At 43.2% G+C, this 27,996-nt stretch overlaps 1 protein-coding gene across 2 annotated transcripts; it reads right to left on the bottom strand.

Moving 5' to 3' along the window:
- Window positions 1–2: 2 nt before the first annotated feature.
- MS4A5 (membrane spanning 4-domains A5) lies at window positions 3–27,120 on the bottom strand. 2 transcript variants are annotated; one of them, NM_001078146.2, is given in 5 exon segments: window positions 8–151; window positions 13,779–13,931; window positions 14,812–14,868; window positions 17,665–17,793; window positions 26,834–27,085. In NM_001078146.2, coding segments are annotated over 5 exon segments (615 nt in total). In that variant the 5' UTR covers window positions 26,987–27,085; the 3' UTR covers window positions 8–28.
- Window positions 27,121–27,996: the final 876 nt, after the last annotated feature.

Below are 27,996 nucleotides of genomic sequence, written 5' to 3'. Positions count from 1 at the left end.
AGTCACATTGTATATCAAGCCTTTATTCTCACAGTTCTGCTCCATCCCATTCCTCACAGTCACCACACTCAGTGGGTCCCCTCATAACGGAGAAAGACAGGGAAATGAGAAATTCAATGATGCTGAAGGCCATCAACATAATCAAAATTCCCTATAACAGAAGAAAAACATATGAAGGGTTACGGTATTGGCACAGTAATGCTCATGTAATAGAGATTTCCGACGCTGATGGGGCAGCAGTGGTAGGGCGGGAAATGAGACCTCCATGTCTCGAGTGTGTCTAATGCTTAGGAAGCGAGCTGCTGGAGGGCTGTGAGGAAGTGTGGGCGTTTTCACACAGCAGGCACAGCAGAGCCCCGTACAGAACAGCGTCATTGTTCTCCTGGAGGAAGTTATGCAAGAGGTAGTTATGCATCTGCTTTCTAAATTATATGCTAAATTATGTGACTCCACTTCATAAACATGCAATACAGAGAGATATTTTAAAAGCGGCCTGTTGAAAGAGAAAGAAGGTTAAGAAACAAAAAAGGAGCAAAAATAGAAAAGGAAAGAAAAGGGGGGAAAAAACCTACAGGCTAAGAAAAAGAGGAACATGCAGAAAAAGACACTTTTAATGTAACGCTAATAGTAACTTCTTGTGTTCTTTTTGTTACCACTGAGGACCTTTAAAATATTTTGTATTCTGGCCACTAAGAGTGCCTGTGGGGACACACGCCTATGAGTAGCTGGGCACAACCTGTGTTTCGATGGTGAAGGTCTGTAAAGATTAGCGCGGTTGACACTCTGTGCTACAAGTGTCTGTGTCTGCATGCTTTGACTAGAGGTTGAAAAATTGTTCTCAGGTCACACATAGCAAGCCACTCCGGTATTCTCGCCTGGAAAATCCCGTGGACAGTGGAGCCTGGCAGGTTACAATCCATGGGGTTGCCAAGAGTCTGACATGACTAAGCACAGTATCTCTTGGCGTAGTCATGATTCTGTTATTCTTTAGTGACTGGAAATAGTTTATTTCTTCTTTCTCCTGTTCTTTTCTGCTTTTTGTTTGTTTTTTGTCTTTTTCCTTGTGTTTACCATTCTGAAAAATGCTGCAATAAACACCCTTGCCCACATATCCTTATGTGCAGGGGACTCAGTGCTGTGGGGACTGCCTTCTGGGTTAAGGTGTGTGCATCTTTCATATAAGTGAATGTCTCCTTGCTTTCCAGAGTCTTAGGAACATTTCATATTTCTGCTGCTTAAGCACACAAAAGCATCCGTTTCACCATTTCCTTGCCAGTCATAACTTTTGTAACTCTGATTTTTGCCAGTCGAGTGTGTATAAATGCTGCTGCTGCTGCTAAGTCGCTTCAGTCGCGTCCGACCCCATAGACGGCCTCCTACCAGGCTCCTCCGTCCCTGGGATTCTCCCATTGCTAATTTGCTTGGCATTTCCCGCCAGTGGACGTGAGTGTCCCTCTGAGTGTCGTTGGCTGCTACAGTCACGTGTTTGGTCCTTACTCATAAACTTTTGTCTATTTTTTCCCTTGTGTTCTTGACTTTCTGGTCACTTTTATTTTCTCTCTGTGTATAAAAACCTTAAAACTTCGCTGTTACCTGCTTTAAAAACATTCTTCCATTTCTTTTACCGTTGCAGAGTTTTAACATAAATGTGTTTTCTTTGCCCTTCTGCGATTTCTAGATCAGAACCATACACTTCATCATGCAGTAAGTTCTCTAGTGTCCTTTGCTAGTCAATTCCCCTACCCCCTCCAGAGGAAACCACTCTTCTGATTTCTAGCACAGCTGGGTAAATTCACCTGCTAATTTTGTATCTGAGTGTGTTCAGCAGATGGATTGCATCTCAGCCGTGTTGCTGCGGGCATCAGTGTCCCGTTGTGCGAATAGTCACTGTTGGTTGGGCCTCTCTGTTGCCGATAGACATTTGAATTGTTTCAAGTTTTTAATTGCTATGAATAGATTTCCCAAGAACATTGTTGGGTATATTGCTGATATATAAATAGGTCTATGCTTAATTTTGTTAAAAACTGCCAAGTGGTTTTCCAAGGTGGTTGAATTCGAGTTTCTTCATATTCTGGCCAGCACTCAATTTTGCCAGTTCTTTTAATTCAAGCCATTCTGGTGTATGTGCAGTGGTATCTTACTTGTGATTTTAATTTGCATTTTTTTGGTAATTAACAGTGTTGAACAGATACATGCTCCCTCGTTATTGGTGTGCCTTTCTTTGTGAGCTGCTTGTGCAGGCCTCACTTTTATGTTTTGGTCCTTTTACTGCTGATTTTCAGGAATGCTTATGTATTCTGGATGTGGGTCCTCTATCAGTTACATGTATTGAGGAGGTTATCTCCCATTCTGTGCCTGGCATTTTCACTTACTTTTTAAAAAAATTGAGATATGTGACATATAACACTGTATAACTTGAAGGTGTACACATGTTGATGTAACACATTATGTATTATGGTGGAATTACCACCATAATGTTCATCAGTCAACACTTGTATCACGTCATGTAATCATCCTTTCTTCTTTATGATGAGAACATTTACAACCTAATCTCCTAGTGACACTGCAGTACGTGATCCAGTGGTGTTAACAGTAACACTATGCCACGCGTTAGGTCTTCAAAACGTATTCATCTTGTAAATGGAAGTTTAAACCCTTTGACTAACGTCTCCTCAAACCACCCACTGCCCAGCCCCTGGTAACCACCATTCTATTCTGTTCCTATAAATTTGGATTTTTTAGATTCCATGTATAAGTGATATCATACAACATTTATCTTTCAATATCTGACTTATGTCCCTTAGCATAATTTCTTCAAGGTCTATCCATTTTGTTGAGAATGGTAAGGTTTCTTTTCTATAACTGAATACTGTTCCTGTGTATGTATGTGTGTATGTGTATCTCATATTTTCTTTATCATTCATCCATCAGTGGACAGTTGTTCCCATGTCTTGGCAATTGTAAATCTTACTGCAGTGAACATGGGGGGTACACATATTTCGAGTTAGCGTTGCAGTTTGCTTTGGATTAAATACCAGAGTGGATTTGCTAGATCATATTATAGTTCCATTTTTAAATTTTTTAGCAGCCTCCATACTGTTTTCCATAGTGATGGCACTAATTTACTTTTCTACTGAGAGTTTACAAGGGTTCCCTTTTCTTTACATTCTAGCCAACATTTGTTATTTCTTGCCTTTTGGATAATAACCATCTCACAGGTGTGAGATGATATTTCATTGTGGTTTTGATTTGCATTTTCCTAATGATTCATGATGTTGAGCATCTTTTCTTGTATCTATTGGCCTTTTGTATCCTTCATAAAAATTTCTATTCAGACCCTCTGCCCATTTTTTAATTTGCTTTATTTTGCTGTTGATTTGTATGGTTTTTAAACTTTATTTTGGATATTAGACTCATATCAGATATATTATTTGCAAATATTTTCTCCTGTTCTATAGGTTGACTTTTTATCTTCTTGATGGTTTCTTTTGCCATACAGAAGTTTCTAGGTTGATATTAGTAGTTCCACTTGTTTATTTTTGTTTTTTTTCACCTTCGCTTTTGGTGTCAAATTCAAAAAATCATTGCCAAGACCAATGTCAAGGAGCTTACTTCCTGTGTCTTCCTCTAGGAGTTTCAGGTCTCACATTCATGTCTTTAATCCATTTGAGTTTATTTTTGTGTATGGTGTAAAAGATAGTGGCCCAGTTTTATTCTTTTGCATGTGACTACCTGGTTTTTCCCAACACCATTTATTGGAGAGACTGTCCTTTCCTCATTTTATATTCTTGGCTCCTTTGTCATAAACTGACTGACCATGTGTGTGTGGGTTTATTTCTGGGCTCTCTATTGATCTGGGGTTTATTTCCGGGCTCTCTATTCTGTCCCCCTGATGCATCTTTCTGTTTTTAGGCCAATACTGTACTTTTTTGATGACTGTAGCTTTGTAATATGCTTTGAAATCAGGAAGGGCGATATCTTCTGCTTTTTATTTCTCAAGATTACTTTAGCTATTTGTGGTGTATCGTGGTTCCATACAAATTTTAGTGTGTTTTTTTTTTTCCTTCTATATTTGTGAAAAATGCCATGGAGTTTTGGTAGGGATTGATTGGCTGTTGATTGCTTTGGGTAGTATGGACATTTTAACAATATTAATTCCTTTAATCCATGAGCAGAGGGTATCTTTCCATTTCTTTGTGTCTTCTTTATTTTCTTTATTCAATATCATATTTTTCAGTATGCCAATCTTTCACTTCCTTGGTTAAATTTATTCCTGTATATTTTATCTTTTTTGATGTAATTTCAAATGGGATTGTTTCATTAATTTTTCTTTCTGATAGTTTGTTATTAGTGTTTAGAATGCACTTAACTTTTGTTTATTGATAAATAATCCACCAAAAATTATTAAAACTAATAAACAAAAATTCCGTGAAGTTGCAGGATACAAAATCGATAAACAGGCACAAGCTTGCTCTGCAATCTCTGTGGAATGGCGCAGGGTATAGGACAGCTGAGCCAGGCCTAGAAAGGAATAAGTAGAAGGAGCCCCTCTCTGCAATATTAAGGGCCCCTGTGTAGCTGCAGGGCCCCCTGGTGGCTCAGAAGGGAAAGAACCCGCCTGCGATGCAGGGGACCTGGTTTGATCCCTGGTGGGGAAGATCCTTTGGAGAAGAGAGTGGCTGCCCACTGCAGTATTCTTGCCTGGAGAATTCCACGGACAGAGAAGCCTGGCAGGCTACAGTCCGTGGGGTGATAGAGACGGACAGTCGAACTGAGTGACTAACACTTTCACTTTCAAGCATTAAAACAGACCAAAGTCTCAAGTTCTTCAAACCTTTACCCTCGTCTCTGGTAAAGCTAAAGTGTTAGTTGCTCAGTCGTGTCTGACTGCGACCCGATGAATTGTAGCCCACCAGACTCCTCTGTCCATGGAATTCTCCAGGCACGAATACTGGAGTGGGTTGCCATTCCCTTTTCCAGGGGATCTTCCCCACCCAGGGACTGAACCCCGGTCTCTTGCACTGCAGGCAGATTCTTTACTGTCTGAGCCACCAGGGAAGCCTGTAAAACTAAAGCCTGCAGCAGACGCAGCAGCGGAAGTGCCACCGCTCCCCATTTCTGCACATGTGTTAAAGCTGCCTGGTATTCTAAGTGCTTTATTTTAGTCCTAGTGTGTGTTATTAGTGTTATTACTGCATTTGTCCATGTGTTTATTCTGTCCTTTGACCTTTTTTTTTCTGGTACCTCATTTGCTATCATTTTCCTTCTATTTGGAATTCATCCTTCATTATTCCTTTAGTGGGGGTGTACAGGAGGCAAAATCAATTTTTGTATCTCTAAAAATTCTTTATTTCACCTTCATGTAAGATATTCTAATGGATAATGATAGATTATAGGTTGGCAGTTATTTTATTCAGCATATTGAAGATGTTGTGCTGTTTTCTTCTTTTATTGATGCTTTTGGAAAGTTAGCTGTCCATTCAGTTGCTTCTACTTTTTCCTTTTTTGTAATTATCAGAATCCTTATTTTTATTTTTTAGTTTTAGTTATGATTGCTGAGAATTGAGAAGTGAAAAGAAAATAACTCAGCAAATAGTTAAAGTGTGCCACAGTCTGATGAGAAAGACTACCGCCTAAATTCAAGCTTTTAACATAAGGCTTTTCAGAGCCTCATTATTTTATTCAAGATAAACCCACGGAGAACTGTTTTAATGGTAACTTTATGTTAATTCGTATTTTCTGAAAATAAGATTGTCATCTGTCCCTGCAACTCTTCTGCTTTGCAAGTCTAACTGTTTCCTGTCCTGTCCCTGAAACCACCCCACGACTGACTCCAGCTGATGAAACCCTGGGGCTGCTGTTGCTGCTGAGTCGCTTCAGTCGTGTCCGACTCTGCTCGACTCCATAGACCGCAGCCCACCAGGCTCCGCCGTCCCCGGGATTCTCCAGGCAAGAACACTGGCGAGGGTTGCCATTTCCTTTTCCAGTGCGTGAGAGTGAAAAGTGAAAGGGAAGTTAAGTTGCTCTTGGCGCCCTTTTCTATTCTCGCCTGTTGGGCCTGAGAAGCTGTGCTCTCCTCTGCTTAACAAATGTAACAAATTAAGCTTTTAACTGTCGTAGATTTGGCTAGTAATCTTGGAAGGTGCCCGGCCAGACCCCTCACCATTACGGTCCTGTGACTCATCTGGTGGCTCGTCCCTGGATCCCGTGAGCTTCCCTGCCCAGGGTTTGACTGTCCTTGATGGTGAGGTGACTGTAGCCCTTTTCATCGAGCAGGGTTTATTTATTTGTCCAGGACGCTGGTCTCCCAGAGTCCTTTTGCATTATCTCTCCAGATTTGTTCTTGTGTTCTTTTTTCTCGGTGAAGGCCTGCCCAAGCTTTGCCACTAGCCATCCTGTCTGCCCATCTGCCTCCTATCTGTGTTTCTCTACGTGTGTAAGAATAGGTCACAGGGCAGGAGTCATTTCAGGTTTTGTCATCCTTACCCAGCCACAGAGACTAATGTGTAAAAGGTCTCTTTGAGCAATATCCCTTCTAGAAACAACTATCTTGGATTCCTCCTTAAAATATTAGATTTTTTTTTTTTAGTTTTATTTATGTGTAAGAAATTTGCTGTGGGATAGATTCTTTTTGACAAATTCCACCTGTCAGAGGCAGCTGATTCCTTTTGTCAGCAGGGAGGGATGGATTTTCCAAGGCTGTCACTATTCCTCAAACTTCTTACTTCCCAGTTAATCATTGTGAGTCCTTAGAAATTAATTCTGTGTTATATTTCAATCAGTATTTCAATGGATTTGACTCCCATCCTGAGAACATGGATGATATAATAAATTTGTCAGTTTTCCCCTCTGATACAGACTACTTTTCTTTGACAGCTATTTATCATTCTTTGCCAACTTAGGCAGGAGCTTGGGTATTTCAGAAGCTTCATCAGAGAAAGAATACACTTGAGCCTTGTTCAGTAAGACCTTGCTAACCACCACCACTACCCCACACACCTTTCCTGACCTAAAGCTCTACTCTTCTAGCATTTCTCCAGAAGTAAATGGTCCAAAAGACAGGACAGCTCGCAGACAGGGGGTGCAAGTGCCTCAGAATTACCAAGTAAACTGCTTCCACTCAAGATGATTGAAACAAAGCTCCCCCCACCCCCGCCTGGCTCAGAGTGACAGACACTGCTGATGGCGATGTGCTCTTTGTCTTGGCCCTTTCCTCCCCTCGCTGCTAGTTCAGAGTTCTCGATTATTGGTAGACGGTCCTACACACGTAGGACCGCCAAGGTCATCTTTGGAAATTGTTACTGGCGTATTCTGCATTCACTAATGCCAACAGAGAGACACACTCCTAAAAAGACACAAACTACTGACATTAACCCAAGAAGAGAGAGAACATTTGAGTATATCTATAACAAGTAATTATATAACTTCTACAGAGAAAAGCCCAAGGCCAGGAGACTTTGTTGGTGAATTCTTCCAAATGTTTACTGACAATACCATTGCTTCACAAATTCCCCCCAAAATATAAGAGCAGAGAATACTTCCCAGCTCATTCTGTAAGGCCAGTTTTAACCAGACACAGAATCAAAGGCATCACACAAAAAGGACAACTATAGATCAAGATCTTTTATAAATACAGATGCAGAAATCTTCTAACAAGATACTAGGAAGCTGAATCCAACAACACTTAAAAAGGATTCTGCACGATGACCACGTGGGATTTATCTCAAGAACCTAAGGTTTATTTAGGGTAAAAAAATCAATGCAATATACCATATCAATAGAATAAAGGACAAAACCACATGATCGTCTCAATAGGTAAGCTGAGAAAAAGCATGTAACTAATTTATCACCATTACAAAAACATTCAACACAGTAGGAAGAGGAGAGAATGTCCTCAACCAGAAACAAGTTCTCAGACAACGTTCTACTTCAGGGTGAAAGACTAGATGTTTTCTCCCAAAGTAGAGGAGAAAAATAAGGACGTCTGTCTGCTCCTGCAGCTTCAGTCCAACATTGTGCTGGATGTTCCAGCCAGGGCAGCTGAACAGAAAAAGAAAGGAAAGCATCCATATTGGAAGAGAAGGAAAGCTATCTGAATTTGCATACGATGACACCACCCTTATGGCAGAAAGTGAAGAAGAACTAAAGAGCCTCTTGATGAAAATGAAAGAGGAAAGTGGAAAAGTTGGCTTAAAGCTCAACGTTTAGAAAACTAAGATCATGGCAGCCGGTCCCATCACTTCATGGGAAATAGATGGGGAAACAGTGGAAATACTGTCAGACTTTATTTTTCTGGGCTCCAAAATCACTGCAGATGGTGATTGCAGCCATGAAATTAAAAGACGCTTACTCCTTGGAAGGAAAGTTATGATCAACCTAGACAGCATATTAAGAAAGAGAGACATTACTTTGCCAACAAAGGTCTGTCTAGTCAAGGCTATGGTTTTTCCACTGGTCATGTATGGATGTGACAGTTGAACTATAAAGAAAGCTGAGCACTGAAGAATTGATGCTTTTAAACTGTGGTATTGGAGAAGACTCTTGAGAGTCCCTTGGACTGCAAGGAGATCCAACCAGTCCATCCTAAAGGAGATCAGTCCTGGGTGTTCATTGGAAGGACTGATGTTGAAGCTGAAACTCCAATACTTTGGCCACCTAATGTGAAGAGCTGACTCATTGGAAAAGACTCACTGGAAAAGATTGAAGGTAGGAGGAGAAAGGGACAACAGAGGATGAGATGGGTGGATGGCATCACCGGCTCAATGGACATGGGTTTGGGTGAACTCCGGGAGTTGGTGATGGACAGGGAGGCCTGGTGTGTTGAGGTTCCTGGGTTCGCAAAGAGTTGGACACGACTGAGCGACTGCGCTGAACTGATGTTCTTGTATATAAAATAGCCTAAGGAATCCTCTAATAAGTATTACAAATAATAAGTTAGAGTGAGAGTATATAGTCTATTAATATAAAGATCAACTGTATTTCCACACAGTAGCAATGAATATTGCAAAACTAGAATTTAGAAAGCAATTCCATTTGTGCATGTATGTGTGCTAAATCACTTCAGTTGTGTCCAACTCTTTGTGACCCCATGGGCTATAACCTTCCAGGCTCCTCTGCCCATGGAATTCTCCAGGCAAGAATATGAGAGTGGGTTGCCATGCCCTCCTCCAGGGGACCTTCCTGACCCAGAGGTTGAACTCATGTCTCTTAAGTCTCCTGCGTTGGCAGGTGGGTTGTGCCACCTGGGAAACCTTAACTTTGTAATAGCATAAAAAAAGAACAAGGAATAAATTTAACAAAAGAAGTACAGGCTTGTATACTGAAAGTCATTGACAAAGAAATTAAAGAACTAATCAAATGAAGAGGTTCATGGATCAAACAACTGTGTATATTACGGCGTCAATAATGGTCTACAGATTCAATGTAATACCTATAAAGATTCCAATTGGCTTTTCTTTTCCCCAAATTGACTGGATGAGCCTAAATTCATGTGGAAGAGGGCCCATAGCAGCTAGAACAATTCAGAAAAAGAAAAACAAGCTTGAGAACTTGCACTTCCCCTTTTCAGACTTATTACAAAACTGCCATAATCAAGACGCAGTGGTTTTCTTTTGGTGAGAATGTAAATTGTTGCATCCACTATGGAAAACAGTATGAAGGTTCCTTAAGATACTGAAACCAGCGTCACCACGTGATCCAGGGGTCCCAGTCCCGGGATATTAACAGACAAAACTGAAGTTCAAAAAGATGCTGCACCCCAGCGCTCACCGCAGCACTGCTTCCAACAGGCAGGCCATGGAGGCAACCGAAACGGCCACAAACAGGTGCATGCATAAAGACGTTTTATATATGTATAAGCACGTGCGTGCTCAGTTGTGCCTGACTCTTCGGGATCCCATGGACTGCAACCCTCCAGGCTCCTCTATTCATGGGATTTTTCAGGCAGGAATACTGGAGTGGGTTGCTATTTCCTCCTCCAGAGGTCAAACCCACATGTAGGAGATGTGGGTCTGACTCCTGGGTTAGGAAGATCCCTGGAGAAGGAAATAATGACCCACTCCAGTATTCTTGCCTGGGAAGTCACATGGACAGAGGAGCCTGACAGGCTACAGCCCATGGGGTCACAAAAGAGTTGTACATTACTTGGTGATTTAACAACAAATAATTATATATATAAATATGTGTGTGTGTGTGTGTGTGTGTGTGTGTCTGTGTGTATTGGAGAAGGCAATGGCACCCCACTCCAGTACTCTTGCCTGGAAAATCCCATGGATGGAGGAGCCTGGTGGGCTGCAGTCCATGGGGTCGCTAAGAGTCGGATACAACTGAGCAACTTCACTTTCACTTTTCACTTTCATGCATTGGAGAAGGAAATGGCAACCCACTCCAGTGTTCTTGCCTGGAGAATCCCAGGGACGGGGGAGCCTAGTGGGCTGCCGTCTATGGGGTCGCACAGAGTCGGACACGACTGAAGTGTGTGTGTATACATATATACATATTCAAAATCCTAACAGATGATGCTCTTTAAGTGCTGCATTTAATATGCCAGCAAATTTGGAAAACTCAGCAGTTGTCAAAAGACTGGAAAAGGTCAGTTTTCATTCCAATCCCAAAGAATGTTCCAAATTCCCACACAATTGCTCTCATTACACATACTAGCAAGGTAGAGTTCAAAATCCTTCATGCTCGGCTTCAACAGTATGTGAACCGAGAACTTCCATATGTACATCAGAAAAGAAAGAGAACCAGAGGTCAGAGTGCCAGCATCTGTTGAATCATAGAAAAAGCAAGGGAATTACAGCAAAACATCTACTTCTGCTTCTCTGACGAGTGAGGGGAGAAAGCAAATTAGCCAAGAAGACTGTCTCACCCCATGTTTTGTAAATAATAGTTATGTAACAGCTGAGATCACTGACAGTCTTGCCCACACGAGCCATGAGGGACTCGCTTGGCCGCGAGCTGGTTTGTGCTGTAGGGATGCATGGGCTCCACCTGCAAGGCGGCAGCATCATGGCTGCGTCACGGCTGCGTCCGTCGGTCAGCCACGAGAGGAGAGCTACAGAGTATGTCGTTATGGCTGCTGTGTCAGCCAGGAGAGGATAAATGTGTCTGCAATTCCTAAGGCCCCTGGAGTCTTCCTCCAGCCTCTTAGCTCACGCTTTGCCTACCCTGGGTTCAGCAAACAGTGCAGACAGCGTGAACAGCAGGGCTTTGGTGTCACGAACAGGATCAGCAGTACAACTGTACTAAAGCCTTTGACTGTGTGGATCACAGCAAACTGGAAAATTCTTAAAGATATGGGACTATCAGACCACCTTACCTGCCTCCTGAGAAACCTGTATGCAGGTCAAGAAACAGTAGTTAGAACTGGACATAGAACAATGGACTGGTTCAAAATGAGGAGAGGAGTTCATCCAGGCTGTATATTGTCACCCTGCTTATTTAACGTACTTGCATGAGAAATGCTGGGCTGGGTGAATCCCAAGCTGGAATCAAGATTGCTGGGAGAAATATCAACAACCTCAGACATGCAGATGATATCACTTAATGGCAGAAAGCAAAGAGGGACTAACGAGCCTCTTGATGAAGGTGAAAAACGAAAGTGAAAAAGGCGGCTTAAAACTCAACATTCATAAAATGAAGATCATGACATCTGGCCCCAGCACTTCATGGCAAATAAATGAGGGGGAAATGGAAACAGTGACAGATTTTATTTTTCTTGGGCTCCAGAATCACTCTGGGCAGTGACTGTAGCCATGAAGTTAGATGTTTGCTTCTTGGAAGAAGAGCTATGACCAACCTAGACAGCATATTAAAAAGCAGAGACATCACTTTGCAGACAAGGTCCATATAGTCAAAACTCTGGTTTTCCTAGTAGTCATGTACGAATGTGAGAGTTGGACCATAAAGAAAGCTGAGCACCGAAGAATTGATGCTTTTGAACTGTGGTGTTGGAGAAGACTCTTGAGGGTCCCTTGGACAGCAGGGCGATCCAAACCAGTCCATCCAAAGAAAATCAACCCTGAATATTCATTGGAAGGACTGATGCTGAAGCTGAAGTTCCAATACTTTGGCCACCTGATGTGAAGAGCCGACTGCTTGGAAAAGCAACATGCCTTGAGTACAGTAGACGGTGCTCTATGAACACCGTGGTGTAGGTACCTTTCTGAGCCATAGCTCCTCCCAGGTGCAAGCCTAGAGTGGGAATGCTGCTTCATTTGTAAACTCTACTTTCAGTTTTTCAGGAGCCTCCACACTGTTTTCCATAGTTGTCGGTGTTTAGTCACCAAGTCATGTCTCTTGTAGCCCCTCAGGCTCCTCCGTCCATGGGACTCTGCAGGCAAGAACACTGGAGTGGGTTGCCATTTCCTTCTCCAGGGGATCTTCCTGACCCAGGGATGGAACCTGCGCCTCTGTGCCTCCTGCCCTGGAGGCGGGCTCTTTACCTTTGAGCCGCCAGGTTCCCCGTAGTGGCCACACCAGTTTGCATTCCCAGCAACAGTGCAGGGGTCACCCAGTTTGTTTTAACCAAAGGTTCACGTCCTGGTCGGGGTGCAGGGTGGGAGGAGGTTGTCAGGGGATCTGGTGTAGGGCCACAGTTTCCCAAGGAGATTTCTTTCTTTCTTTATTCTGTTCAGTAAGTTCTCTCTGCTGTTATGGGGCAGAGGAGTTTGTTTGTCTTTTTGCCCTTACCTGAAGGGTACAGTGATCTATCAAGGACCCAGATCTTTATTCTCAATGTGGAGATCTTTTCTAAGTCTTCATACTTGGAGTGGACTCTGGGCTGTGGCCTCTTTCTCCTGCCCTACGTTTAGGCTGGGAATCAGATTCCAGCTAGACAACATTGGCCTTGTTGTGTTGCACAGAAGCGCAGATATGCTTTTGACCAAGTGCTTTTATTTCCTTTGGGTATATTCCTAGAGGTGGAAAAGGCCTTGAGGACAAGCAGCTGTGTTGGTCTTTGGCATCTCATTGATAGATTTTTAGATTAGGCTTTTGTGTAAAAATTGATCTAGGAGCTTCAGTTGACTCTTCAGCTCTTCTGTGTTTTTGAAGTGGTTTTTTTAATGTAGCATTTTTCTTTGTTTTCAGAGAAGGTTTGATTCAAATAGCCCCGTTAACAATGACCAGAACCAGCCTCTATTTTCTTCTCTTCTGCCTTGCTTTCTGTAGTCCTCGTACGTACAGACACTCAGTGTTTCTTAGAATGTGCCATATGAAGTTTTTTTCTTTTATTAGGATCTCCCTTTTCTAGCTTTCTCAGCAATTTGGGAGTCTCACTATTTTTTTCTCCATGTAGATTCATATTTTTTTCCATTTCCTCACACTAACTTCAGTGGTATTTTGGAAAGAGAAGAAATAAATGCCTGTTTTCTATCTACCATGTTTTATCAGAAGTCCAGTCTAAGTATTAAAACCAGTACCATAAAAATATTCCATATGTGACTATATGTACATCTAGGAGTGAACTATTACCATATTGCTATATGCACACTTTTCTTTTAATACATCACTTTATCTTGTGGATTATATTTACTGGTATGCTTCTTTTATCTCTTTATTTGTGAATTTCTAAAAGTGGGGGTTATGATGCCTTCATTCTCTATTTTACAGTGCCTGACATAACAGTCTATCAGATACTGTGATTTCAGTAAGATGTTTGTGAATAAAAGACAATACCCATGTTTGCAGTGTTTTTTAGCTGATGCCAATCGGGTGCTATTAAACCCTCCTGAGTAGACCCATTTCTCCTTGCCCTAAAAGTGCAGCACACTTACAATGAATAGGGTGGTAACCGCGTGGCACTCACTAACTTCTCCAGAATAGCCGCACAAGAAGTCTCGATCTATAAGGAAACCAATGATGAGGAGGATGATTCCAGCTGCCGCTGCCACGGCGCTCAGCGAGTTCATTATTCGGCTCAGCGTCACCTGAAAGAGAGTGAGGCCGGGATGCGGTGACAGCCCAGTGCAGCGCACGGACAGAGCCACGGACACGGCAGAACAGGCTGTTCTCACAGCCTTGAGATGCCCCAGAGCGGCCTGTGACCTCAGGCGCCTTCACATGACCTCTGTGGGCTTCAGGTCCTCGTCCACAAAAAGGAGGGGATCCAGAGAACTGGGCATAACCCTTCCATCCCCCCAAAGCCGTACCTAAGTTGCCCCCCTTTTAATCGCCAGAAGCAGCACACAGCAGACAAAAGAGGAGTTAACAGTTAGGGGGCAGCCACATCACCTTGCCTTTGAAGCTCTAGTAAAAGTCGTGGACTGTCGACATTTTCATTTTATGATTGTTTAATGAAACCTTGTATTTCTTTGCAATTTTTATTTTCTTCTAGAACTACAAGCCCCCAGGTGATGTCCTTTGCTGAAAATAATTGATTGGCCTATGAATTAGTATCGCATGCCTTTGCTTCTTTGGGAAAAGTGAAAATACTCTATAACTTACTTGTAAATTAGAAGTTCGCATTCATTAACATGGTTATTTATTTTGAGATTCTGCTTACAAGGTTGAATTACAGAAAATGGATGAGGAAGTTACCAGAACATTGAAGCCTGTCCTCCCCATATGACTGAGTAACGTGGGCAAGTCATTTATTAAGCCTCGGCGTCTAAGAATTCAACTAGGTGCCCTGAAAATGGCACTGGTGTTCTGTGATTCTGTGAAAAAGGGGGTAAACGCCATTGACCGGTGTCAGGACTTGGCAGTTTGTGGAGTTATAGTGGCTTAATGATTTTCCAAATTCGTTTTCAAGGCTGGAATGATTTGTTTAATGTTAAAATTCTTTAGAAAAGGGGATGTATAACTCACCAGAGTTTCTGTGGTTTTTCTTTCCAGTGCAACTAGAAAGGCTCCAGAATTAACAAACTGTTAAAAAGAATACGTATCTTAGTGACGGACACGTTGAACCGACTTAAAGAATTCTCGTGGTTAACAGACCAGTGTCCCTTTCCTTTGCATCCCTCCTTCCTAGTTCACACAGTCCCCAAGGCAGTGAGAGGCGCTGATGCCTTAATGATTGTCCTAAGTGTATAGTGGGGGAAATCCGGGACTAGAAGTTTGCTTTGGTCCTGCCTATTTGAACACGAGAAGTTTTCAACTTTACTGGGCTCTTTTGTTTTCTCATCTGTCTTCCTTTCATAGCTGTTGTGGACTCAGCTCTGACGCCACGAGAGCCTGGTGTCTCATTGGTTTACAGCCAGTGAGACTGGACTCCACCATTCTTACAAGAAGCCTCCTTCAGAACCGTTTGCAGTCCAGTGTGTTCTCTTGGATGAGAACATAGATGGAGGTGCAGCTAATATGCTGGAAATTCTGGAAAAATCCTGGCAGTTTCCATGGAGGTGAGCCATGCTGTGTATTGTTATCCTCTGGTGGAAACTTCCAGTCTGATTACAATGTATCTGTTTTAAATTTCTAGTCATGTGGACTGGAGTCTTCAGCTCCATCCTGCCACTCTCGCTGTCTGGGCTGGACTGGGTTCTCAGAAGAGAAGATGTCCTCCCGTACCTTAAGCCTTTGCCTGTGATTCTCCCTTGGTATGCAGCAAGGCAGCACGGCCTCTAACGCCCGACCGCCCCCCACTCCTTTCCTTCCCGCCAGGTGAACCACTCATCCTTTGACTGTCAGTCAAGCTGCAGATGTCTCTGGAGAACCTGCCCTCTGTTCTGCAGAGTCAGCTTGTGTGTGGAGAAGGCAATGGCACCCCACTCCAGTACTCTTGCCTGGAAAATCCCATGGGCGGAGGAGCCTGGTAGGCTGCAGTCCATGGGGTCGCTAAGAGTCGGACACGACTGAGCGACTTCACTTTCACTTTTCACTTTCCTGCACTGGAGAAGGAAATGGCAACCCGCTCCAGTGTTCTTGCCTGGAGAATCCCAGGGACCGGGGAGCCTGGTGGGCTGCCGTCTGTGGGGTGGCACAGGGTCGGACGTGACTGAAGCGACTCAGCAGCAGCACAGCAGCACCTTGTGTGTCCTTTATCATCACCCATCACACCAGACGATAATTCTCCGACACTTGACTCAGCTGCCTGCCAAGGCAGGAGACGCAGGAGACCCAGGTTCAATTCCTGGGCAGGGACGATTCCCTGGAGAAGGAAATGGCAGCCCCACTCCAGTGTTCTAACCTGGCAAGCTAGAGTCCATGGCGTCGCAAAGAGCTGGACACGTCTGAGCGACTGACACTCACTACTCAGCTGAGACCTTGAGACCAGGGACTGCCGTTTCTCAGAATCCCCAGACACTGCCAGTTTTCTGGTACTAGAATAGGTGCTAAAACAATGCTTATTGAATGTGATTAAATGCTTCTGTGCAGCTCAAAGGCACATCTGAGAAACCCTAGCTGCTTCTCCACTTCTCTAAAGAGGAAATTGATCTTTCCTCTCTGCTTACATAAGCACTTTTTGTGGCTCTGTGATATCTATCGACCAGTTTGAAATGACCTGTTTGCATGTTTTCTCTCTTGCTGGATGTGAGAGCCCTCTGAGGGAAGGGCTCACGCATTATTCTTTTTCTTTGCCCCTCTCCCCCACTCAGATGTATTGAGATATAATGGAAGTATAGCACTGCATCAGTTTAGGTTATCCAACTTAATGATTTGACTTACGTGTATCATGAGATTACCCCATACATTTAGTTACCATCCACTCATAGTCTCGTATAAGTATCAAATAAAGGAAAAGAGAAAGGAAAAAGTTTCCTTGTGATGAGAACTCCTAGGATCCACCCTCTTAAAGTTTTTTCCATGTATCACATGGTGGTGTTAACTGTGGTCATAATGTTGTGCACTGCATTTCTGGCAGTTACGTATCTCACACTGGAAGTGTGTGCCTTTAGAGCAGATTCACTCAGCTCCCTGCTCACCTCTGCCCATCCCCCTGGCCTCTTTCCTGGAGTCCACATGTAAGCAAGACCATCTGGTACTTGTGTTTCTCTGTCTGACGTTTCAGTTGGCATAATGCCCTCGAAGTCCATTCGTGTTGTCACAGGTGGCAGAATATCCTCATTTTCTTACGAACAAGACTGAGTGGTGTTTCGCTGTGTGTGGTGTGCCACCGCCTCTTCATTCGTCCGTTGCTGGACGTCTAGGTTGCACCATGCCTTGCCTATTGTAATCATTGCTGTGAACACAGAAGTGCAGAGATGCTTCTGACCAAGTGCTGTTACTCCCTTCGGGTATATTCCTAGAGGTGGAATTTCAGGGTCATAAATCTATTTTTAATAACTTTTTGTGAAACCTCTATGCTGTTTTCCTTAGTGAAACTGAAGTTGCTTAGTCGTGCCCAACTTTTTGTGACCCTATGGACTGTAGCCCTCCAGGCTCCTCCGTCCATGGGATTTTCCAGGCAAGAATACTGAAATGGGTTGCCATTTCCTACACCAGGGTCTTCCATATCTGACTTGTAATAGTAATTCATTTTGAATGGATGAGTGGACGAATGGTGTCAAGACCCAAGCAAATACTCCCAAAGGAACCTCAAGACCCAATGATGGAATACGAGTAACTGACGAGTTAATGGGGAAATCATTTCAACAGAGTTAAATTTGATTTTGATTTTTCAAACCATATCATACAACACAGCATAGTTCATTTCATTACTAAGAACTCCTTAAAATCCCCGTTGACATGACTTCAAATTGAATCTGACTGACTTATACTCACCAAAATGGAGCTCCAGAATGGATATCCTGAAATAAATATAAAGGGAAACCTTGGGTATGGATCTTCCAAGGTGAAAAGGAGAACAGTTCCAAAAGAAAAGTTCATCACTCCAAACAGGATCTGGACAGCCTGCAAGTAGAGGAGAACGTCCTGGTGAGAAGAGACCAGAGTGGTGGGCTTCCTGTGAGAATTTAGGAGATCTCCTTCTGCTTAAAAGGAAATTACCCCCGTTTTTAAATGAAGGAAGTATGGTAGGCGCTTCTTTATGATGACGGTAGAAGCTTCTACAGATATTTTCTTGATCCCTCTGTCCAGTGATTGATGAGAGGTAAAATGATCGAATTCCCTGCTCCTGAAAATGTAGTCCGTGGATTGGGAACATTAGGATCACCTGGGAATTAGAAATGCAGACTCTCAGGTCATATCCTGTACTTACTAAAAAGACTCTCCAGGTGAGGCTGAGAAGTCTGTCTTAAACTCTCCAAGCATCAGGGAAATGCAAATAAAGACCACAAATAGATATCACTTCACACCTATTAGGATGGCAGTCATAAAAGAGACAAGGGAGCAAACGCTAGAGCGGATGTTGAGAAGAGAGAGCCCTTGTGCACTCCTGGTGCGGCTGTGTCACTGCGCAGACAGTGTGGGGATTCCTCAAACAGTGAGAAATAGTACTGGTATGTGATCCGGCAACTCCACTCCTGGGTATATGTCCAGAGTCACTATCTCGAAGAGCTGTCTATACTCTCAAGTTAATTGCAGCATTATTCACAGTAGGCAAGACAGAGAAACACCCTAAAGGTTCACTGGCAGATGCGTGGATAAAGACACACACACACAGGAATATTATTCAATCACAAAAAGAAATCCTGCTCTACAACAACATTGATCGATCTTGTGGGCATTGTGCTAAGTGAAGTAAGTCAAAAGAAAAGGCAAATACCACGTTATGTCCTTTATATGCTGAATCTAAAACCTTCAGACTCGGGGTTTCCCTGGTGGCTCAGTGGTAAAGAATTCGCCTGCCAACGAAGGAGACATGGGTCCGATCCCAGGTCCAGGAAGATCCCACATGCCGAGGACGAAGTGAGCCCATGCACCACAACTATTGATCCTGTGCTGTAGAGCTGGGAAACCACAGCTACTGAGCCACAGCTGCTGAACCCTGCTCACCACGACCACAGAGCGGCCCCGCTCACCGCAGCTGGAGAAAAGCCCACACAGCAGTGAAGACCCAGCACAGCCAAAAATAAATGAAATTATTTTAAAAAAACATCAAACTCACAGGAACGGAGAGTAGTATGGTGATTGCTAGGTACTGGGGGGCAGGGAAATGGGGAGATGTTTGTCAAAGGGAACAGATGTTTGGTTTTATGTTCTGGGCATCCAGAGTCCAGCGTAGTGACCGCAGTTAGCAAGACAGCATTGTGGACCTAAAAGCTGCTGTGAGAGCCAAGCTTTAATGTTCTCGCCACCACTCCCACAATAAAAACAGTAATTGTTTGAGGCGAAGGAGTGATAACTAACCTTACTGTATAAACATTTTGCAATACGTATGTGTATCAAATCATCACATTGTACACCTTAAATTTACACAATGTTATATGTCAATTATGTCTCAGTAAAGCTGGGGGAGAAACCTCAAAGGCTTTGTCATATAAGTGATAGAGTCTGAAAAACACCTAATTCTAAATCACCATAGCACAGGGAGCTTAGCTGCTTGGTGATGACCTAGGTGAGTGGAAAAGGAGGAAGACTCAAGAGGGAGGGATAAACGGATACATATGGCTGATTCACGACCGCAGGAATTAACACATCCTTGTAAAGCAGTTATGCGTGTGTGCTTAGTCGCCGAGTCGTGTCCCACTATTTGTGACGTCTGCCTACAGTGCAGGAGACCTGGGTTCAATCCCTCGATAGGGACGGTCCCCTGGAGAAGGGAATGGCAACCCACTCCAGTACTCTTGCCTGGAAAATCCCATGGACTGAGAAGCCTGGCAGGCTACAGTCCACGGGGTCGCAAAGAGTCAGACACGACTGAGCGACTGCACTTCCACTTTCATTTGTGACCCATGGACTGCAGCCTGCCAGGTTCCTCTGTCCATGGGATTTTCCAGGCAAGAACACGAGTAAAATGCCATTTCTGCTCCAGGAGGTCAACCCCACCCCCCATGTCTCCTGCATTGGCAGGCGGATTCTTTACCACTGAGTCACCTGGGAAGTTAACTATACTCCAATAAAAAAATAATAAATCACCATACCAGCCTGGCCTCAAGTAGTGGACAGTCAGAAAACCCATCTCCTGATGACCAGTCCTCTGAGCCTGTGGAGGTACCGTCATCTTCCAGGGCCCAGAGCACCCCCATCTTTTCTACATTTTTCTATTTTTTTTCTCTCTGTGCCACATTTGTGATGCCCTACAACACCAAGTACTGTTTTGGTTGGTGAGAATGATGCAGTGATTAGAAGGTGTAATATATGAGTCTGCGTCTTCTGTCTTCATGTATTCCCAGTCCACCTTCTCAGACACTAAGCTCCCCTACTTCCATCAGTTCAGTTAAGTTCAGTCACTCAGTCATGTCCGACTCTTTGCGACCCCATGAATCGCAGCACACCAGGCCTCCCTGTCCATCACCAACTCCCAGAGTTCACTCAGACTCACATCCATCAAGTCAGTGATGCTGTCCAACCATCTCATCCTCTGTCATCCCCTTCTCCTCCTGCCCCCAATCCCTCCCAGCATCAGAGTCTTTTCCAATGAGTCAACTCTTCGCATGAGGTGGCCAAAGTACTGGAGTTTCAGCTTTAGCATCATTCCTTCCAAAGAAATCCCAGGGCTGATCTCCTTCAGAATGGACTGGTTGGATCTCCTTGCAGTCCAAGGGACTCTCAAGAGTCTTCTCCAACACCACAGTTCAAAAGCATCAATTCTTCAGCACTCAGCCTTCTTCACAGTCCAACTCTCACATCCATACATGACCACAGGAAAAACCATAGCCTTGACTAGATGGACCTTTGTTGGCAAAGTAATGTCTCTGCTTTTGAACATGCTATCTAGGTTGGTCATAACTTTCCTTCCAAGGAGTAAGCGTCTTTTAATTTCATGGCTGCAGTCACCATCTGCAGTGATTTTGGAGCCCAGAAAAATAAAGTCTGACACTGTTTCCACTGTTTCCCCATCTATCTCCCATGAAGTGATGGGACCAGATGCCATGATCTTCGTTTTCTGAATGTTCAGCTTTAAGCCAACTTTTTCACTGTCCTCTTTCACTTTCATCAAGAGGCTTTTTAGTTCCTCTTCACTTTCTGCCATAAGGGTGGTGTCATCTGCATATCTGAGGTTATTGATATATCTCCTGGCAATCTTGATTCCAGCTTGTGCTTCTTCCAGCCCAGCATTTCTCATGATGTACTCTGCATATAAGTCAAATAAGCAGGGTGACAATATACAGCCTTGATGTACTCCTTTTCCTATTTGGAACCAGTCTGTTTTTCCATGTCCAGTTCTAACTTGCTTCCTGACCTGCATACAGATTTCTCAAGAGGCAGATCAGGTGGTCTGGTATTCCCATCTCTTTCAGAATTTCCCACAGTTTATTGTGATCCACACAGTCAAAGGCTTTGGCATAGTCAATAAAGCAGAAATAGATGTTTTTCTGGAACTCTCTTGCTTTTTCCATGATCCAGCAGATGTTGGCAATTTGATCTCTGGTTCCTCTGCCTTTTTTAAAACCAGCTTGAACATCTGGAATTTCACGGTTCACGTATTGCTGAAGCCTGGCTTGGAAAATTTTGAGCATTACTTTACTAGCATGTGCTGCTGTTGCTAAGTCGTTTCAGTCGTGTCCGACTCTATGCGATGCCATAGACAGCAGCCCACCAGGCTCCCCCGTCCCTGGGATTCTCCAGGCAAGAACACTGGAGTGGGTTGCCATTTCCTTGTCCAATGCATGAAAGTGAAAAAATAAAGTGAAGTCGTTCAGTCGTGTCCAACTCCTAGCGACTCCATGGACTGCAGTCCACCAGGCCCCTCCGTCCATGGGATTTTCCAGGCAAGAGTCCTGGAGTGGGTTGCCATTGCCTTCTCCATACTAGCATGTGAAATGAGTGCAATTGTGCAGTAGTTTGAGCATTCTTTGGCATTGCCTTTCTTTGGGACTGGAATGAAAACTGACCTTTTCCAGTCCTGTGGCCACTGCTGAGTTTTCCAAATTTGCTGGCATATTGAGTGCAGCACTTTCACAACATCATCTTTCAGAATTTGAAATAGCTCAACTGGAATTCCATCACCTCCACTAGCTTTGTTTGTAGTGATGTTTTCTAAGGCCCACTTGACTTCACATTCCAGGATGTCTGGTTCTAGGTCAGTGATCACACCATCGTGATTATCTGGGTTGTGAAGATCTTTTTTTACAGTTCTTCTGTGTATTCTTGCCACCTCTTCTTAATATCTTCTGCTTCTGTTAGGTCCATACCATTTCTGTCCTTTATCAAGCCCATCTTTGCATGAAATGTTCCCTTTGGTATCTCTAATTTTCTTGAAGAGATCTCTAGTCTTTCCCATTCTGTTGTTTTCCTCTGTTTCTTTGCACTGATCGCTGAGGAAGGCTGTCTTATCTCTCCTTGCTACTCTTTGGAATTCTGCATTCAGATGCTTATATCTTTCCTTTTCTCCTTTGCTTTTCGCTTCTCTTCTTTTCACAGCTATTTGTAAGGCCTCCTCAGACAGCCATTTTGCTTCTGTGCATTTCTTTCCCACGGGGATGGTCCTGATCCCTGTCTCCTGTACAATGTCACTACTTCCATAGCAAGTACTGTTTATAAAGGTCCATTGTAAACGGTGCCGTCTTCCTCACCTCCACACTCACGAGTTGAGCTCTCGTCAAACACCACCGCTTGAGTCTCCCACTGCCACCTTGCGTTCCATATGCCAGAACCAAGTTCCCTTTTCTCCCTTTGAGCCTTGTCTTCTTTCTGCCCTCTCTTTCTTTGTTTTTAGCATCATCTTTTTCTGAGGCTTAAAGTCATCTTCTGCTCTTCGAATGTCCCTTGACCTCCTGCAATCAGAAAGTAACCAAGCTTTCCTCTTCCCTCTGTTTTCAAAATGATAAATATTTGGCCTTGCTCTTTTCTGTTTTTCTGTCGTCACCAGTGTCGGGGCACCTGTTTCATGCACCCCAAGCCCTTCCCATGTGTCAGTGCGTGAGTGCGAATATTCTCAGCTTTTCTCCATCTGTGGTTGGGAAGTTGATCCCCTTCTCTCTTCCTTCCTTGCCGGGAGGTCTTCCAGCAGGCACACATCGTCTTCTGCTTCTCAAGGCCTAAATGTTCTCGGGCAGTCACTGCTCCTGCAGTGGGAAAGCTTGATATCTGGGGAGTAAGTTCAGCTCAGTGGCTGCTACTGTTCATCTAAACGATTTAAATTGTTTTCTCACTGGCCTTTCTGTACGAGCATCCATTTTCCCTGTTTGACAGTGTAAAAGAGAAGCCCAATCCCATTACTTTTCTCAGTATTGTTTGAAACACAGCGGTCATCAAATTCATTCAGAGAAGTGTTGAAAATGGTCTCGGCCCCCATCCCCTCAAAATTGTAATTAGGTAGTTCTAGAACAAGGTCTGGAGATTTGGTGTGTATTTTATAAAGCTCCTTAGATAATTTTATTGATTTTACAGACTGGAAAATATTAATACTTATCTATGTTATAAAATCTGAGTAAGGATGGTTTACAGGGTTCCTGGAAATTAGGTCTCCAAATTGCTTTCCTGGTTACTTCTCCTCACCACTTAGTATCTATTTTTTTGTACTTGTTAACACCATGGTAAAATGTACATATAAAATTTACCATATTTACCATCTTATTTAAAATAGTAAGCTTTATTTTTAAAAGTAGTTTTAGAGTCACAGAAACATTGAGTGGAAAATGGAGAGAGTTTCCATATATCGCCCTATCCCCTTCCTTCGCCTCCTACCCGAACATGAACATCTCCCACCGGATGGTGCTTTGTTAACACTGATGAGCCAACTTCGACACACGACTGTCCACCAGAGATCATAGTTTACACTTGCAGTCTCTGTGTTGTGTTCCAGGGCTTTGGGGAAATGTGCAACGTCACGTACCCATCCTTTACTATGGTACACAATAGTTTTTCCTGCCCTAAAAGTCCCCCACCTCCACCGCTCATCCTGCCCTCCCCTCCTCGCCTCCTGGCAGCCGCTGATGGCTTCGTCTCTGTAGTTTTGCTTTTCCGGGATGTCGTATAGTTGGCATCATGTGATGGTTGGTGGCCTCTGCAAGCCGGCTTCCTTCGCTCAGCAGTGTGTGCTTTAGGGCCTCCTTGTCCCTTCGTGGACTGATGGCTCGTTGCTTTTTACTGCTGAATAATATTCCATTGTGTGGCTATACCACACTTTACTTATCCATCCTGGTTGTTTCTTATTTTGTCCTTTTTCAGTCCTCTCACATCTTTCAAGCCTAGCTTTTTTCTCCCAGCTCTCCTTTGCCATTCATGATAGCTGTGCCACTGTGAACTTTTGTCCATTATGCTTTCTTCATCTAGAATATTCTACCTCCCTCCTCTCTGCTTTCTAAAATTGCATCACTTCTTCAGTGTTCAGATTTGCCATGATGTTGTCTCATCCCCTCTGGGTTCTTCTGCCCCACCACCAACACCATTTATGAGTTTTAGTAAATGCTACATTGAAATGCAGTTATTAACATTTTCATTCTATTAGTTTTAAATTATTTATTTTCTCTCCTCAGTGAGAGAAACTAGATTGTATTTGTTTTTATAGGCCCCATAATGTTAAACATAGTTTCCTGCATGTAGTTTAATAATGTGTATTTCAAAAATAATTTTCACTCTTCAGCAGAAGTTTGGATGTCATTATATTTGAACAGGTGCTAATGCCGTTTAGACTGATGGCCCCATTCCTCATGTCAGTGGACCATATTTATGTACTAATCTCTTTATTTTTCCTGAAAAAAAATATTGATTTATTTCTATTCTTAGAGGTCTGGGTATTGAAAGGATATTTTCTAAGATTTGGGCGATATTATAGCTTCAAACGGCTTCCCTAGTGGTTCAGACAGTAAAGAATCTGCCTGCAGTGCAGGAGACCTGGGTTAAATCCCTGGATAGGGAAGATCTCCTGAAGAAGGGAATGGCCACTCCAGTACTCCTTCCCAGAGAATTCCATGGACAGAGGAGGCTGGTGGGCCATAGTCTATGGAGTCGCAAAGAGTCGGACACAACTGAGCTACTAACACTTTCACTTTCATAGCCTCAAACATATCTGAATCCCCACATTGTCTGAAAAGAAGATTGCTAAATAATTGATAATTAATGTTGATGAAGTGGATAGATGGATGGATAGATGAAGACTTACAGTATTAGGGAGATTTTCTGCAAAAGTTTCCACATACATGAATACCATATCATTGTTGTCAGACTGAATTTTGACTTTTCATTGGGAAAATATGAAACTGTAGAACTGAACAACCTGGGATATAGAATTTAGTGTGTTGACTTCTATTCAATTTCCTCCTTCCTTTCTTTTTTCTGAACTTGACTGGAAAAAAATCGTACAGGTAGTCAGTTTGGGGATTTTTACTATGTGACTTTTAAGAGTCCAGGGATCTTGGCTTATTCGTTTAATGTTTTCCTTTCCATAGCATCTTACACAGGATTGATATAGAAGTGGTAACATCTCCTGAATTTACGAGCATAAACTTTGGAGCTGGCTCCTACCTTGAAACATGGTGTCACCAACCATAAAGAAAACAAAAAGACAGCCCAGAGAACGGGAGAAAATATTTGCAAATGATGCAGCTAACAAAGGCTTAATTTTCAAAACATACAAATAGCCCACACAACTCAACAAAAAAACAAACAGCCCAATCAAAAAATGTATAGACTATAAATAGGTATTTCTCCAAAGAAGACATACAGATGGTCAACAGGCACATGAAAAGATGCTCAACATTACTAATTATTAAGAAGTGAAAAGCTACAAGGTGGTGCCACCTCACACTGGTCACAATGAGCATCACTAAAAATATATACAAAAATAAATGCTGGAGAGGCTGTGGATACAAGGAAACCTTCCTACACTGTTGATGGGAGTGGAAAACTGGAGGTTCCTTAAAAAGCTAAAAATGGTATTGTCATATGATCCAGAAATCTAATTCGTGAGCATATATCCATACAAAACTATAATCCAAAAAGATACATGCACTGCAATGTTCATGAAAAGTGAAAGGTGCTCAGTCATGTCTGACTCTTTTCAACTCCATGGACTATACACTCCGTGGGATTCTCCAGGCCAGAAGACTGGAGTGGGTAGCCATTCCCTTCTCCAGGGGATCTTCCCAACCCAGGGATTGAACCCAGGTCTCCCACATTGCAGGCGGATTCTTTACCAGCTGAGCCATAAGGGAAGCCCAAGAACACTGGAATGAGTAGCCTATCCCTTTTCTAGTGGAGCTTCCCAACTCAGGAATCGGACTGGGATCTCCTGCATTGCAGGCAGATTCTTTACCAGCTGAGATACGAGGGAAGCCCTTGCAATGTTCATAGCAGACTGTTTTCAGTAGGCAAGACAGAAGCAACCTAAATTTTTATCAACAGATAAATAGAGAAGATATAGGTCTTCCCTTGTAACTCAGTAGCACAACTTTGTAAATAAACTACACTTCAATAAAATAAATTTAATAAACATCATTCTACCGTATATATATATATATATATATATATATATATATTTTTTTCCCCCCTTCTCTTCTTACCCACTGTCTTAGTTCAGGCTTCTTTAACAAAGTACCATGGACTGAGTGGCTTACAAACAGCAGAAATGTATTTCTCATAGTTCTGAAGACCCAAAGTCTGAGGTCAGATTCCCGGCATGGTTGGGTTCTGAAGGAGGTCCTCTGCCAGGTTGCAGAGTGCTGTTGTTGAAAGAAAGCTAGCTAGCTTTCTGGCCTCTCCTTACAAGGGCTCTAATCCCCCATTCATGCAGGCTCCACCATCGGAAACATATGACCTCCCAAAAACCCCATCTCCAAATACCATCACATTAAGCTTAGGATTTCAGATATAAATTGGGGGCTAACAAACATTAAGCCTCTAACATACCCTCTGTAGGATTTACATGGGGGAAAATCTTACTCACCCCTAAGATTTTCATTCTTGTAGCAAGTAATTTTGGAAAGGGCATGCTAGAGTCATAGGTTGTGCCTGTAATATCCCCTGACTGAAATTCAGGCATAGTGATGTCTGGAGGAAATACTAGAAACACAGGACTGTGTGCAGCTCTTGAATCCATGATGGTGTAGTTGAGATTTTGAAGTGAAACAAAGAAAATGGTTCAGTTGATGCTTCAGCCTAGATCATGTTCTTCTGTACCAAGGCTGTCTGGAGCACTGCCATTGTGCTTTGTCTTGGAATTATAGAACCGCTGAGTCATAGTCATGGAATCTCAGGACTGGTCACGATCTCAAGAAAGTTAGTGAGTAAAAGGCCCAGATCTGGGTTCAGAGGATCTGACCAGTAGACCCGATTCAGTCAGGAGCTTGCTGTGATCTTGGGCAAGTCATAGCCCCCTCCTGGTTTAAGCCTCCTTATCTGTGCACCTATTAGGTTGGACTAAATGGTCTATAAAGACATTTCAGTTCTCAAATAAATGAGTTTTATGGCCATTTATTCTAGTTCTCTATCTTCAGACAGGCAGAAAACAAAGCCTCTCAGGCCACAGAATTAATTGGCTGCATCCTGAAGCAGACGTTGTGTCTGTCTAGCCTGTCACTCTTGTTTTTTGCCAGCTGACTTTATTAGCTTCAGTTCAGTTCAGTTCAGTTGCTCAGTTTCGTCTGACTCATTGGGACCCCATAGACTGCAACACACCAGGCTTCCTTGTCTATCACTAACTCCCAGAGCTTGCTCAAACTCCTGTCCATCAAGTCAGTGATGCCATCCAACCATCTCATCCTCTGTTGTCCCCTTCTCCTCCTGCGCTCAATCTTTCCCAGCATCAGGGTCTTTTCCAATGAGTCAGTTATTCCCATCAGGTGGCCAAAGTATTGGAGTTTCAGCTTCATCATCAGTCCTTCCAATGAATAGTCAGGATTGATTTCCTTTAGGATTGACTGCTTTGATCTCTCTGCAGTCCAAGAGACTGTCAAGAGTCTTCTCCAACACCACAGTTCAAAAGCATCAGTTCTTCGGCACTCAGCTCTCTTTATGGTCCAACTCTTGGCATCTGTACATGACTACTGGAAAAACCATAGCTTTGACTAGACAGACCTTTATTAGCTTCGCTGTGAACAACCCGCTTTA

Source organism: Bos taurus, chromosome 15 (assembly GCF_002263795.3).
Source record: "Bos taurus isolate L1 Dominette 01449 registration number 42190680 breed Hereford chromosome 15, ARS-UCD2.0, whole genome shotgun sequence".
In the NCBI taxonomy this organism is placed as follows: domain Eukaryota; kingdom Metazoa; phylum Chordata; class Mammalia; order Artiodactyla; family Bovidae; genus Bos; species Bos taurus.
Note: the sequence above shows the minus strand (reverse complement) of the source record. Positions and strands in the feature narration are given on the sequence as shown.